The sequence below is a fragment of the Bufo bufo genome, chromosome 1 (assembly GCF_905171765.1).
Source record: "Bufo bufo chromosome 1, aBufBuf1.1, whole genome shotgun sequence".
Taxonomy (NCBI): domain Eukaryota; kingdom Metazoa; phylum Chordata; class Amphibia; order Anura; family Bufonidae; genus Bufo; species Bufo bufo.
In genome coordinates, this window is record NC_053389.1 from 605160691 (window position 1) to 605175778 (window position 15088).

The 15088-nt window shown below is 44.3% G+C and overlaps 1 protein-coding gene across 1 annotated transcript; it reads left to right on the plus strand.

Moving 5' to 3' along the window:
• Positions 1-325: 325 nt before the first annotated feature.
• On the plus strand, positions 326-13644 carry LOC120985577 (TRPM8 channel-associated factor homolog). The gene is made up of 8 exons (XM_040413589.1): positions 326-474; positions 6057-6683; positions 6789-7741; positions 10740-10834; positions 10943-11156; positions 12171-12410; positions 12739-13073; positions 13288-13644. The coding sequence occupies exons 2-8, from the start codon at positions 6067-6069 to the stop codon at positions 13537-13539; spliced, it is 2706 nt and encodes a 901-aa protein (XP_040269523.1). The 5' UTR covers positions 326-474; positions 6057-6066; the 3' UTR covers positions 13540-13644.
• Positions 13645-15088: the final 1444 nt, after the last annotated feature.

Sequence of the window (15088 nt, forward strand, 5' to 3'; positions counted from 1 at the left end):
ACACAGGCCGGTGCCTGTGTATTGCGGACCCGCCGTTTGTGGGCCGCAATACGGCCACGGAACCACAACGGCTTTATGAACAAGCCCTAATACACAGGGCAGTCATACTACATATCACTTCATGACTGGAGTTATAGCATCCATTCCACACACTAGGGAACCTTTATACATAAACTCTATCGCCCTCTTGTGTTGGTCAAGCTTAATTACACGTCTATTCATGAGACTAGCTGTCGTGTCATTCACGAGATACAGTAGACCAGTGTGCAGGCACTTCCTTGTTTCCACTGACGTAGTAGGCTGCCCCTGATTTTGGTGGCGTGTCTCCTCTGTGCCAGCCCAGATCCTCCTATGTACTGTGCCTGATTTGCTGGGCAGTGCATATGACGGGCAAAAAATGTGTGTTGGCACTATGTTGGCACAGTGGCTGTAACTTCATCTCCATGTTCCCTGTGGGTCTTCTACAGTCGACAGGTAGGTGCAGTGTACTGTTACTGTAACGTAATATGCAGCTTCATCTCTATGGTATTAGGGTCATTTCATGTGCCTTATCCATGTAATATGTACTCTCCAGGTTAGGAAACATGTTCTACTAAGCAGAGACCTTGATATATATATATATATATACCGGTGTATGTGTGTGTGTGTATATATATATATAGTATAAATACATAGTATACATTCATAGTATAAACTGGGTGACACTACAGCAACTCACCTCACAGCTGCTCCAAGGGCTTTCTACTAGTAGTTTAGTGTTGCAATCCTATATACATTCAGACATTGCGATCTGTTCAGCACATACTGTGATTTCTTATTATTTTATTATTTATTATCGATATAGTCCGAAACTATTGAACAATGCAGTTTGTGGTGTCCGAAGGCTATACAAGAAGATAGCTCTGCTGTAGGACATTTATTTTACATTGTTATAATTATTATTAATTATAATTAATATTATTAATAAAGTGCTATTTATTCCATGGCGCTGTACATATGATAATCGGTTAACATACATAAGGCTACTTTCACACTCACGTTTTGTGCGGATCCGTCTTGTATCTATACAGATGGGAGACGGATCCGTTTTCAATTGCACAATATTGTGTCAGTGAAAAACGGATCCGTCCCCATTGACTTACATTGTAAGTCTAGACGGATCCGTTTTGCTCCGCATAGTCAGACGGTCACCAAAACGCTGCAAGCTGCGTTTTAGTGACCGTCTAAAAAATGCAACGGAGACCAAACGCAGCCAAAGCGATGCATTCTGAACAGATCCTTATCCATTCAGAATGCATTGGGGCTTAACTGATCCGTTTTGGGCCGCTTGTGAGAGAGCCCTGAAACGGATTTCACAAGCGGACCCAGAAACGGCAGTGTGAAAGTAGCCTAATACAGACAATTGCACTAAGCATGAACAGGACGAGTTATAGGCTGGCACAGAAGGAGAGAGGGCCCTGCCCGTGAGAGCTTACAATTAGAGATGGTTTGGTGGTAAAAGCAGAATTGCGTTATGGTTCCATAACGCAATACTATGATGGAATGCATAACGGTATGCCTTTAGAGGCATTCCGTTATTCTTTCCGTCATAATAGAAGTCTATGGGCTGCAAAACTGATCCGTCCAGTTTCCGTTATGCAGGGGAGTCCTCTCCTGCATAACATGAAATTCGCTCATCTCTACTTACAATCTACAAGGGATGGAGTAAGGACACAGTAGGTGCGGGTGAAGCTGGTCATGGCGGTATAGAGGCAGCAGGGTCACTGGTTGTAGGCTTGTCTGAAGAGGTGGGTTTTCAGGTTTCTTTTGAAGAATTCCACTGTAGGTGAGAGAACGATATGTTGGGGTAGAGAGTTCCAGAGTATGGGGGATGCACGGGAGAAATCTTGGAGGTGGTTGTGGGAAGAGGTGATAAGAGGAGAGGAGAGAAGGAGGTCTTGTGAGGATCGGAGAATACGTGTGAGGATGTATTAGGAAAGTAGCTCAGAGATGTACCTTTATATTATATATATACACACACGCACACATATTTTCCAGACTATAAGATGCACTGGTTTTAGATGGAGGAAAATAAGGAAGAAAATATTTTGAAATGAAAATTAGAAATAAATGAGGAGTCAGTTATTATACAGACTGATGAATAAGCCCTTTATACCATGCAGAGGGTTCAGTTTATTTTCTTCACTCATCTGATTTATAATCACATATCTCGGAAGCCCCCTGGAATACAGTGCCCCCTTAGTTCTACACACGGCTGTATATAACCATAGACAAAGCATACTACTTTCTATCTTCATGGGCACGGTCCAGGCGGGGCAGCTAAAGAAAGACTGCACCTTCTCCAACACCCACTGTGCATCTTCAAACAATGACGTTCCAGCCGCACAGACCAAGACTGGGGGCTAAGGCGCCTCCAGGATGACCAACATCACCGTCATTCAGTAGATATTGCACGCCCCAGCAGTCTCTACCTTGTCACTATGTCTGTGCAACGCAGCCTGCCATTATCCCTATCCAGCACAGTAGTGCATGCTGCAATGTGTATTGTAGAGACCCTGCTGCATAGATGGGGCTGTCTTTTTTCTATTTTTACATACAGTGGGGGAAATAATTATTTGACCCCTCACTGATTTTGTAAGTTTGTCCAATGACAAAGAAATGAAAAGTCTCAGAACAGTATCATTTCAATGGTAGGTTTATTGTAACAGTGGCAGATAGCACATCAAAAGGAAAATCGAAAAAATAACTTTAAATAAAAGATAGCAACTGATTTGCATTTCATTGAGTGAAATAAGTATTTGAACCCTCTAACAAAAAAAGACTTAATACTTGGTGGAAAAACCCTTGTTTGCAAGCACAGAGGTCAAACGTTTCTTGTAATTGATGACCAAGTTTGCGCACATTTTAGGAGGAATGTTGGTCCACTCCTCTTTGCAGATCATCTCTAAATCCCTAAGGTTTCGAGGCTGTCTCGGTGCAACTCTGAGCTTGAGCTCCCTCCATAGGTTTTCGATTGGATTAAGGTCCGGAGACTGACTAGGCACTCCATGACCTTAATGTGCTTCTTCTTGAGCCACTCCTTTGTTGCCTTTGCTGTATGTTTTGGGTCATTGTCGTGCTGGAACACCCATCCACGACCCATTTTCAGTTTCCTGGCAGAGGGAAGGAGGTTGTCGCTCAGGATTTCACGATACATGGCTCCGTCCATTTTCCCGTTTATGCGAATAAGTTGTCCTGTGCCCTTAGCTGAAAAACACCCCCAAAGCAAAATGTTTCCACCCCCATGCTTGACGGTGGGGACGGTGTTTTGGGGGTCATAGGCAGCATTTTTCTTCCTCCAAACACAGCGAGTTGAGTTAATGCCAAAGAGCTCTATTTTGGTCTCATCAGACCACAGCACCTTCTCCCAGTCACTCTCTGAATCATTCAGGTGTTCATTGGCAAACTTCAGACGGGCCTGCACATGTGCCTTCCTGAGCAGGGGGACCTTGCGAGCCCTGCAGGATTTTAATCCATTGCGGTGTAATGTGTTTCCAATGGTTTTCTTGGTGACTGTGGTCCCTGCTAATTTGAGGTCATTAACTAACTCCTCCCGTGTAGTTCTAGGATGCTTTTTCACCTTTCTCAGAACCATTGACACCCCACGAGGTGAGATCTTGCGTGGAGCCCCAGAGCGAGGTCGATTGATGGTCATTTTGTGCTCCTTCCATTTTCGAACAATCGCACCAACAGTTGTCACCTTCTCTCCCAGCTTCTTGCTAATGGTTTTGTAGCCCATTCCAGCCTTGTGCAGGTCTACAATTTTGTCTCTGACATCCTTGGACAGCTCTTTGGTCTTTCCCATGTTGGAGAGTTTGGAGTCTGCTTGATTGATTGATTCTGTGGACAGGTGTCTTTTATACAGGTGACTAGTTAAGACAGGTGTCCTTAATGAGGGTGACTAATTGAGTAGAAGTGTCTAACCACTCTGTGGGAGCCAGAACTCTTAATGGTTGGTAGGGGTTCAAATACTTATTTCACTCAATGAAATGCAAATCAGTTGCTATCTTTTATTTAAAGTTTTTTTTTTGATTTTCCTTTTGATGTGCTATCTGCCACTGTTACAATAAACCTACCATTGAAATGATACTGTTCTGAGACTTTTCATTTCTTTGTCATTGGACAAACTTACAAAATCAGTGAGGGGTCAAATAATTATTTCCCCCACTGTATATACACAGAGGATGGACAGGACAGACTGGGGTAATGTGGGCTGTGGTAATGGAGACTGTAAACAAGTGCTGCCGCTCATTACCACATCCCCATCCTCCTCTCTGTACTTCATGTCTCCTCATGTCTCCATTCCTACAGATTCAGCTGAAGATCATATTATAAACTGCATTTAGGATCATAATTCCTGACAAGTAGAAGAGGAGGATAAGGCAGCTCTGACAAAATGCTAACATAATGCTGTCAGTGTTATTTAATAGATTCCAGAACTGTAAGGCTTACATAGCATCATAAATCAATATAATGCTATGCGACCCCGGCAGTGCTGAGAGGTCAGGACGGGAGCTGCCTCATACTTACGCTGCAAGTCCGGAGTGTCCAGCTCACTCGTCTAAAAGCGGCCTAAGGAGCTATAGTTTGAACAAAAAATTCATTAAACAAAAACATTTTCTACAGTTTCTCCCCAAAAAAACTAAACAAAATACTTTATTATGCCCTATGTCTCACTTAAAAAATGTTGCAAATATTATTTTGGTAGTCCAACGAACAAAAAAGTTACAACCTCTAGAACCACCTGCGCTAAATTGCAAAAAAGTGTCTGATCATTCCTGTAGGCCCCTGAAACAGAACATTCATACTTTCCTGCTCCGTACTCCCCCCGCTATCTCCATCTTACAGTCCCTGCACTGTTTACACTAGCAGTGCATGGACATTGTCACATGCACCGCTCCAGCAAATGACTGGCTTCAGTGGTGACATGCTGCTTGTGGACACATCACCCCTGAAACATTCCATGTCACTATGCCCACAGCCCGCCAAATGTAAACAGCACTGGGACTGGAAGATGGAGGCAGCAGGGGGAGTGCGGAGGACTGGAGCGACGAGGAGCAGGTAAGTATAACTTTTCGGTTTTATGGGCTATGCTGCAGGAACTTGTTAAAAAATCATTTTTACCGGGAAATCCCTTTAAGCCCCTGTTACACGGCACAATATTCAGGACAATTACAGGGAACAAGTCTTCGTAGGAACGCTCATTTCTGATATCTGGCCAGTATTATTGTGCCGCTGATCAGCCGATAAACTAGGGATCATTCATTTGTTGGTTGACTTGCATAATTTATCAGGATGAGAGATGTACGATAATCGTCAGCACATCTCCCTGCGTAATAACGGATGTGCTACCGATAATGAGAGAACTGAATGAGGGAGCAATGACTGTGCTAGTGATTATTCCTCCCCATTCACTTTGCATCTGGCCTATGTAATAGGCTGACGCAAACCAGCGCCGATCGCCTTTTTTTCCTGTGGCCCCTTGAAATAAAGCAATGTGACAATGCAGCCCCCAGACCAAAAAAGGTTGTGCGCCCCTGCTGTTGGTCATTTTTTCATGAGGAGGGCTCGGGCGGCCCTTTGGGCATCAGCCCACCGTCAAATTTCCCTGTAGAGTCTATGGCCAGTCTGCCCCTGGGTGCTAAAACTACATAGTTCTGTCCATTATGTTGTAGATACAACTGGTTACTGCCAGCTCGGTCCATTACACAATGGATGGAGCTGTGTAGTTTTGGTGCTCATCAATGGGGCCAAAGATGTTTTATTATCCTGCCCCCCCCCCCCCTTTCTTTGTGACATTGATGACCCATCCTGAGGATAGGTCATCACTATCAGAATACTGGATACCCCCTTTAAAATGACCATTCCATAAACTCTGTATGTTTTCTTCTGACAGACAATCACAAGTCAGTAAGGTTGATTCAGGCTGCTACTGCCCCATTCTTATAGTCCAGCAGGCATATTATAATGATTGAACATATTTGAGGAATGACAAAGCATGTTTATGTTGTTTGCAGAATAAAGAAAATGTCTGGTAATGAAGATTATCACCTACTGGTCCAAGGTATCTCTAGTATAAATGTCTCTGGGAACTGTGTACCGTGCCAACTTCTCCTGTCTGGTGATGAGGCTTTTCCAGTCCTAGCAAGTCCTGGAAAACATGTCCTCATTGCTGCCTCCAAGTATGGGAAGGGACGTGTTGTGGTCATGAGCCACGAGGGATTCTTGAACCTGCCACAATTCATGGATTTCCTAAAAAATGCAATCTCTTGGCTGAAACCTTCCTCAGAAGCCGTAATTGGTGTAAACAGCAACCTGGGTGATTTGGAACAGACTCTTTCTGCCTCTGGACACAAGACTGAAAAGATCTCTGGTCTGAAGGAAGCTCTAGGAGTGCTCTGCACAAGTGGATATAGTGATGGCCAGGCACAGGAAATAGTCTCCTTTGTTAAAAAAGGAGGAGGTCTTCTCATTGGAGCTCAGGCTTGGCACTGGGCGCAATGCCACAAAGAAGACAATGTGCTGTGTAATTTTCCTGGGAACAAAATAACATCAGTTGCTGGGATATATTTCACTGGTCAGTATGGAGAAACAGGAAATTTTAACGTGAGTGAAAAAATACCATGGTGCCCTTTCTACAAAAAGTAAGTACTATTGATTGTGTTCCAGTAGTCATCTAGAAAATAATGGATGTCTTTAAATATTCTGTCTCATTTCTCATTTCTTTAATATTATTATGTTTTCCACAGTGTGAACTTTTCAGCAGATCTAAAACATCTGATGCAAGGTGTTAGTAATATGGATATTAGCGGACAATGCGTCCCCTCAGAACTTCTCCTTCATGGACCTCTGACTTTTCCAGTTGGTCTGACCAACAGTAACCAGTGCTTTTTTGGTGCTGCGTATTATGGAAGAGGGCGTGTTGTTGTGGGGACACATGAAGGCTATCTTTGGAAACCAGAGCTGAAAACCTTTCTGCTCAATGCTATTTCGTGGCTGGCTATGGGAAGACAAGGAAAGATTGGTCTTGTTGAAAAACTGAACAATCTTGCACGTGTCCTACAGACTGAACGCTTACAATATGTGGTCTCTAATTTAGTCCCTGATCTCAGTGTGTACTGCTGCACATCATACTCTGACGCCGAGGCAGAAAAAATCCAGCAGTTTGTGGCAGAAGGTGGGGGGCTCCTAATTGCTGGCCACGCCTGGTACTGGTCTTACTCTCACCCAAATGTGCTTTCTCAATATCCAGGAAACAAAATCCTCAACAAGCTTGGAATAAGCATTTTAGGGAGCACTGCTGCTCAGGGGATTTATAAGGTTCTGGATCCTCAGGGAGAGGCTACTATCTACCATTTTCCTAGAGCAGTCTGTGAACTGTTATGTGACTTGAAGAGTGGGGCCGAGTTGACACCACATCTGAACAACTGGCTGCCTAAACTCAGACAAGATGTTTCTGCTTTCATGAAGTTGCCATCCAGCCCTCTTGTTTCATCTCTACAGGAAGAACTGGTACACCTAGTACATGGTTGTAGTATGCCCAGCATCAGCAAGCAATGTCCAGCAAAAAGCTGCTCCAAGGAGGCTTTCATGATGTGCCTGGCGCAAGAAGTTAGTTGTCTGGATAGACTACATGATGTAGAATGTGATGGTGGTCCATGCAAACCCCCTGTCACAGTGGAAATTGATGCCACAAACCCTGGTAGTGTATATTTCTTATATCTGAGTATATGTGACCAAATCTGGATGGGAATTTTCACAATGTTCATACAATCCATCAGATATGTCTAGTTTGCATTAAAGGGAACCTGTCATCAACTTTGTGCTGCCCATACTAACGGCAGAATAAGGCCTCCTGCAGACGAACGTGTGCTGCGGTTGCCGTATTGCAGACCACATTTGCAGATCCGCAATACACGGGCACCGTTCCGTGGGCGTTCCGCATCACGGATGCAGACCCATTCACTTCAATGGGTCCGCAAATCCAGAGATGCGAAATGGTGCCGAACGGAAACCCACAGAAGCACTACGGAGTGCTTCCGTGGGGTTTCGTCCCGTACTTCCGTTCCGCAAAAAGATAGAACATGTCCTATCTCTTTACGGAACGGGCGGATCGCGGACCCATTAAAGTGAATGGGTCCGGGATCCGCTGCAGCTGCCCCACGGTCGCAATTTGCGGGCCGCAGCATGGCAACGGGGCGCACAGGTTCGTGTGCAGGAGGCCTAAAGTAGAGACAGGTAAGTTGATATCAGCGTTCTGTGATTTAAAAGTTAAAAGTAAGTGGTTGCCGAGAACCAACATCACAATCATTGCAGACTAGGCCTGGAAAAGAGTCATGGCCACCTGAGAAGAGTCCTGGTTATCCATGAATTCCTGCTCTCCCTGCCCACCTGCTGATGACTGACAGTCTTCTCCCTTTCTCTCTTGGCCAATCTTCAGCAGGTGGGCAGGGAGAGCAGGAGATTATGAATAACTATGACTCTTCTCAGGTGGCCATGACTCTTTTTCAAGGCCTGGGCTGTAATGATTATGATGCTGGTTCTCAGCAACCACTTACTTTTAGCTCATGAGTGACACACCGCTGAAATCAGCATTTCTGTCACTATTTTATGCTGCCCTCAGTGAGATCAGCATAAAGATTCAGGTTCCCTTTAAGTTTTATGCAAGATACTGTATGTGTTTGACTTGTATAAAAGCTTTTCTGTTGGGGCTTGTTCACATACAGTAGGCAGTGAAATTAGCTTTCCTGCCTATAAAAAAAAGCCAGATATTTACCCATATGTGGTATCTTTCCTTTCCACCTGGCAGGACATTGGCTTAACAGTACCAGTTTGATGGCACACAGATTGTGACATTCCTTTAAAGAGGACCTTTCACCGATTATTACACTATGAACTAACTACACTGACATGTAGAGCGGCGCTAGGGGATCTCACTGCACTTACTATTATCCCTGGGCGCCGCTCCGTTCTCCCGTTATGCCCTCCGGTATCTCCGCTCACTAAGTTATAGTAGGCGGAGATTCCAGTCACTAAGTTATGGTAGGCGGAGTCTACCCTTGTTCTGCTCTAGCGCTGGCCAATCGCAGCGCAGAGCTCACAGCCTGGGAGGTTATTTTCTCCTGTGAGCTCTGCAATGCGATTGGCCAGCGCTACAGAAGAACAAGGGCAGACTCCGCCTACCATAACTTAGGGAACGGAGATACCGGAGGACATAGCAGGAGAACGGAGCGGCGCCCGGGGATAATAGTGCAGTGAGATCCCCGGGCGCCGCTCTACATGTCTGTATAGTTAGTTCATAGTGTAATAATCGGTGAAAGGTCCTCTTTAAGCTTAACCACTTGCCTACCGCCGCACGACTTTCTACATCGCGGCGGTATAAAACCCGATGTATAAAAGCGTTTGATCCTGGCAATATGTGATATGTTTATTTATTTATTGTTTATATATTTTATATGGGAAATTGGGGGATTTATACTTAATATTTTGGTGGGGTTTTTTAACTTTTTTTTTTTTTTACTTTTTATTTAATAACTATTTCCCCCCTTAAGGGCAAGAACCTGGAATCTTTTAATCCCTTGTCCTATTCACCCTGAGAGAGCTCTATGAGGGTGAATAGGACTTCACACTCTCCCTGTTGCCCTGTGCTCTGTGCAAACGGCAGCAGGGAGATTACCATGGCATCCATAGTAACCGATCGGAGCCCCAGGATTTCTCTGCTGGGGCTCCGATCACAACTGCCACTGTACTACCACCAATGAAGAGGAGGGGAGGGGACCCTGCGGGCACTGCCACCAATGATTTTAATACTGGTGGGGGGGGCACACTGCGCCACCAATTACTCTAATACTGGGGGGGGGGCGCAGGGCGCACTGCGCCACCAATGTTTTTTATACTGGGGAGGGGGAGGCGCACTGTGCCACCAATGAAAATTAAAGTCTAAATACAGATACAGGAGGAGGGTGCGGTGGCAGAATCACATAGCCGGCACCCTACCTCTGACAGGAAGATGCGATCAGCGGCAGTTAACCCCTCAGGTGCGGGACCTGAGGGGGTTAACTGCCGCTGATCGCAGCGCCCTGTCATAGAGGTCGGGTGTAGGCTTTGTGATTCTGCCGTCGCACCCGCTTCCTGTATCTGTATTAGACGTTAATTTTCATTGGTGGCGCAGTGCGCCCGCCCCTCTCTCCTCATTGGTAGAGGCGGCACAGGGGGAGGGAGAGAGTGACTCCTTCTCCCCTTCGCTGCTGAGGGAATATGGCACCCGCTGACAGCAGCGCGCTCCGTGTTCTCTGATACTGGTCTGCGCAGTAGCGCAACCTAGTATCGATAAAAGGCAAATTCCGGTACCGAACCGATACCGGGACAAAAGTATCGATTGGGTATCGATATTTTGATACCCGAAACGACCCTAGCCCATACATCTACCCTCCTGCCTTGCACCCTTTTAACTATCCACCATCAAGGGCATCCCAATTACCACAAAACAGAAGCCCCAATACCAGGGTGCACCTACCATTCACTGCATGGCCCCAGGGAGTGTAGGAGTGAGGGCATACGCTGTGAACTGCTACAACTCCCATCATAGCCATTACCACTCCCATCCTGCTCACAGTACTCCCCCTGTGGGCTGCCTTCTGGAAATATACCTTCCATTATAATGCTTCTGACATTTTGATATATGTTTACTCTGTCCCCAGGTGGTGATGCATGGAGAAGCACAGGGCTCTACTTGCCCCCTCGGAAAACAGCAACACTTGTTTTTCCAGCCTCAGCCGTGGGGAAAGGACTGCAGGTAATCTCCAGGAATGTCTCTGCGTTCCTATCTTCTCCTACTGTTTCTTGTATAATACATTATCACTTCTTGCGGTGCTACTTGTAGTAAAAGTCAAATTTATTACAGGTGCAGGTCGGCTGTCACTCCGATGACCTGAGTGGTGCGCAGCAGTTTTGTCGGGCACCAGTGGTTGTGAGCAAGAAAAGTATTGTTAATGAGAAGGTTTCAATATCCACAGTCTGGGGTGGACTTCTATACATTATTGTCAAAGACAAGAGCCAACTAGGCAGTATTCAGATTTCAGTGCAAGGAGTAGAACTAGCTCCTATGTTTATAAAGGGTAAGTATGCAATGCCCTGTTTTTTTTCTAAAATGTCCCAAGGTTAAACGGGTTATACAGAGGATAGGTCATCAATATAGATCAGCGGGGTTCTGACATTATCAGCTTTTAGAGGACGCCTGTGCTCCGGAAGCACTGTGGCCTCTTCCTAGGCCATGTGTTGTCACCGTACATCGGTCACATGGCCTAGTTGCAGCTCAGCCCCATTGAAGTGAAAGGGACTGAGCTGTAATACCAAGCACAGCCACTGTACAATGTATGGCGCTATGCTTGGGCGGCGGGTCCCTGTAACAGCTGATCGACGGGGGTATCAGGACTTGAACCCCCGCTGATATGGTAATGATGAACTACCCTGAGGTCATCATTATGTTTACCTGGATAACCCCACAAAAAATGGTAGAACAGTGCTTCAGAGTTGTATTTTATATACTTTGAAGTCTGCCTTATTTAAAGCGGTTGTCCCACAAAAAAATATTTTATATTTTTCAAACCAGAACCTGGATCTGAATAGCTTGTAATTGTAAGTAATTAAAAATGTAGTATAGTCCCTGAATTATTCAATAAAATGTATCTATACAGCGCCACCTGCTGTTTGTTCTTTTCCTCATTTCTCTGTCCACCTCAATAACATTGCTGAGTTAGTCGCACATGCTGTGACAGTTACAGGGAGAGAGCTGCAGCAGAAAGGACACAAAACCTGAGAAAGGACATACTGTACCCCTTAGCTGTGATAAGGAGAAAGCTGCAGCAGAAAGGACACCCATCCTGAGACAGGGCACATCCCCTGAGTGGCCTCGCTGAAATGAATCTGGCAGAGCAAATACAGCAATTCATGGGGAGATCTCTGGATCCATGTGAGGTACAGGGCTGGGTCTAGCTTTGTTAGAAAGAGATTGTCGCGTACTAATACTGTAGTTCTGTACTAAGCCATATTCTCAAATGACAGAACCTCATAGAACTCCTGAAAAAAACATAAGTACTCTGAAATTCTTCATTCCCCCCCCCCCCCCTTAGGTAAGACTAAGCGGGCATCTTGGGTGCAAAACATTCAGAAATATCCATCTCCTTGGGCTGAGCTCATTACAGAGAACATTATCCTTACTGTCCCATCTGATGCAATCCGCTCACTAGAAGATCCAGATGCCTTAATGTCTCAGTGGGATACGATCATGGAAGCGATAGCTGATCTAGCTTCAGTTCCAAAGAAGTTTCCACGTCCAGAAAGATTTGTTACTGATGTTCAGATATCAAATGGTAAGTGGGTTGCAAACGCTCATCATGGAAGTCAGTAGTTTACAATTTTAGTGATGTTTTAATTCTGTTAACTATTGTCATATGGATAGAACATTTATATTTTATTATAGTAGAAAGAATATCTTTCTACTACTTATAGATAGTTAAATAATTCTTCACTGGCACTTCTTCAGGGGTACACTTCTCCATGGAAATGATGGGCAGATGCTGCTGGAGAAGTTCCATCTTGAGATCATCAGTATTCAGACTTTTATGTAATCCAGTTGACAGTGTCATAGATTTGCTGATTTGAAATCCCCAGTAACAATGTTTTAATTTATCGCCGTAGGTTGGATGCATTCTGGATACCCAATAATGTGTCATTTGCCAACAGCATCTACTTTAGTAAGTGTTGCAGACATAAAGAAAGGTCTGTGGGGGCCTATACATGAGCTTGGTCACAACCAGCAGAGAGGAGTTTGGGAATTCCCTCCTCACACCACAGAAGCCACCTGTAACCTGTGGTCAGTATATGTGCATGAAACCGTACTGGGGATCCCAAGGGATAACGCTCATCCTGCTCTTAAGCCAGGAGACAGAGAAAAAAGAATCAAGCAGTATCTGACGAATGGAGCCAATCTTAATGAGTGGAGCGTGTGGACAGCACTTGAGACTTATCTTCAGGTACCAAAAATCACAGTAAAAATGGTGGGAGTAACAAGTATGTCACATAAGATGCCAACACCTTTTTATACTTTTGTATTCCTATATTTGTCCATTTTGCCGATATTTTCTGTTTTTGTTGGACAACTGGTATAGATTACAAGATGTCTTCCTAAATTGTGGGCATGGTAACAGTCTATATGTGTGATCCGTTATGTTGTTTCTACTTTTTCAGTTACAAGAGGCCTTTGGTTGGGAGCCATTTAAACGGGTTTTCTCAGAGTACCAAACAATGACAAAGGTCAGCAACAACAAGAATGATAAGATGAATCTTTGGGCGGAAAAGTTCTCTCTTGCAGTCAATAAAAATCTGGCTCCATTCTTCCAGGCCTGGGGATGGCCCATTAATGACACTACCAGCAGCAAACTGTCGATGTTGCCTCAATGGGACAAGGATCCTATGAAATCTTATGTCAGTTCAAAGTAAACCTTAAAGGGGTATTCCGGTTCACTGGATTGGGTCTGCTTTGAAAGCATTGTGCAAGTTTTCCAATTCTCTAATATACTGTAATAAACATTTTTGCACTGTTCTCTAATAATATCTACTTACTTCTTAGTCTCCATCTGCCTTGTTTACACTCCTGCATCTCCTAGTTACCACCTGTCTGCTCTCCTGCTGCTGGTCGATCATGCTCTGTGAAGCGCAATCTCTTGCACCTGGGACTAACTCTGATCCGGGCTTCTCTGCTCTGAACTTCCTGTCTGCTGAGAGAGGGAGCTGTCGGCGGATTCCACAAGGCATGTAAGGGAGCTATGCTCTACATCACCTGGTGGCTTGCTGAATAATCCTGACATGTAGCACTAAGCAGCGGTTTGGTTGTATTTTTTTTTTTTTTATACTTGCCTGTGCTCATTGTCACTTGGTGTTTCCCTATCTGCTTCATCTGTTACTTGCTGTTTCAAACTGCTTTGTGTGTCTGTGTCTTGATGCTGGTATATTTCTGCCTTTTACATAGCTGTCTGTCTGGATTTCTCTGTTTCTGCATTACTGTGTGTCTGTCAATCTGTCTGAGCCTGTCTGTCTGCAAATTTTACAGAGTGACTGTATGTTTTTCACTATGTATCTCTTAAAATTTTCCATATCTCTCTCTGTACGTATTGTTCTGTCTTTCTCATAAACATCAAATGTCAGAGGATGCACTCTACTGTGTGTTTCAAGAAATAGAAGAAAACTTCGAAGAAGTGGGGTTCATAATTCACAGTCACTTCAGAGGCAGATATGTATCAGGTTAGTTTAAGCGCACCACATACACACCAATGCCACAGGAGTTAAAAATGTTACATAACTGGAATACCCCTTTAAAACTCAGAAAGCCAGAACGTGAATTGTATACTGCCAGTTATTTTCATAATCATTCAGGAACCAAAATAAAATGCAATGCCCTGTATTTCTGCTTATCAATGTGGATGTTTCAAGTTGTAGATCACATATCACATTTTTATTGTAATCTTCTTTTTTCCATATGAGTCTGATTGAAAATAAGCATTGTATAAACGACTGCTTATATAGTTCCAGCCATAGTCACTGAGGGACCACTTGTACAATGCTTTGTATTTGTACACTTGTACAATGCTTTATATTTGTACACTTGTACAATGATTTGTATTTGTACACTCGTACAATGATTTGTATTTGTACACTCGTACAATGATTTGTATTTGTACACTCGTACAATGATTTGTATTTGTACACTCGTACAATGATTTGTACAATGTTTTGCTTTAAAGGTGTTCTCCAGGCTGTAACCCCTTCGCTACCAGCACTGTAAATGTACGGCGCTGGAGCGAAAGGCAATCATGGCTGTTTCAAACAGCAGAGACCCGTGGCTAATGACTGCAACCAGCAATAATGCCGATTACGGTCATTAAAGCCTTTAGATGACATAATCAAGTGTGATCACGTCATCTAAAGGGTAAAAAACTCAGAAGCTTGCGCTTCCAGGCTTACCGGCATCCTCCACAGCCAATGAGAAAGC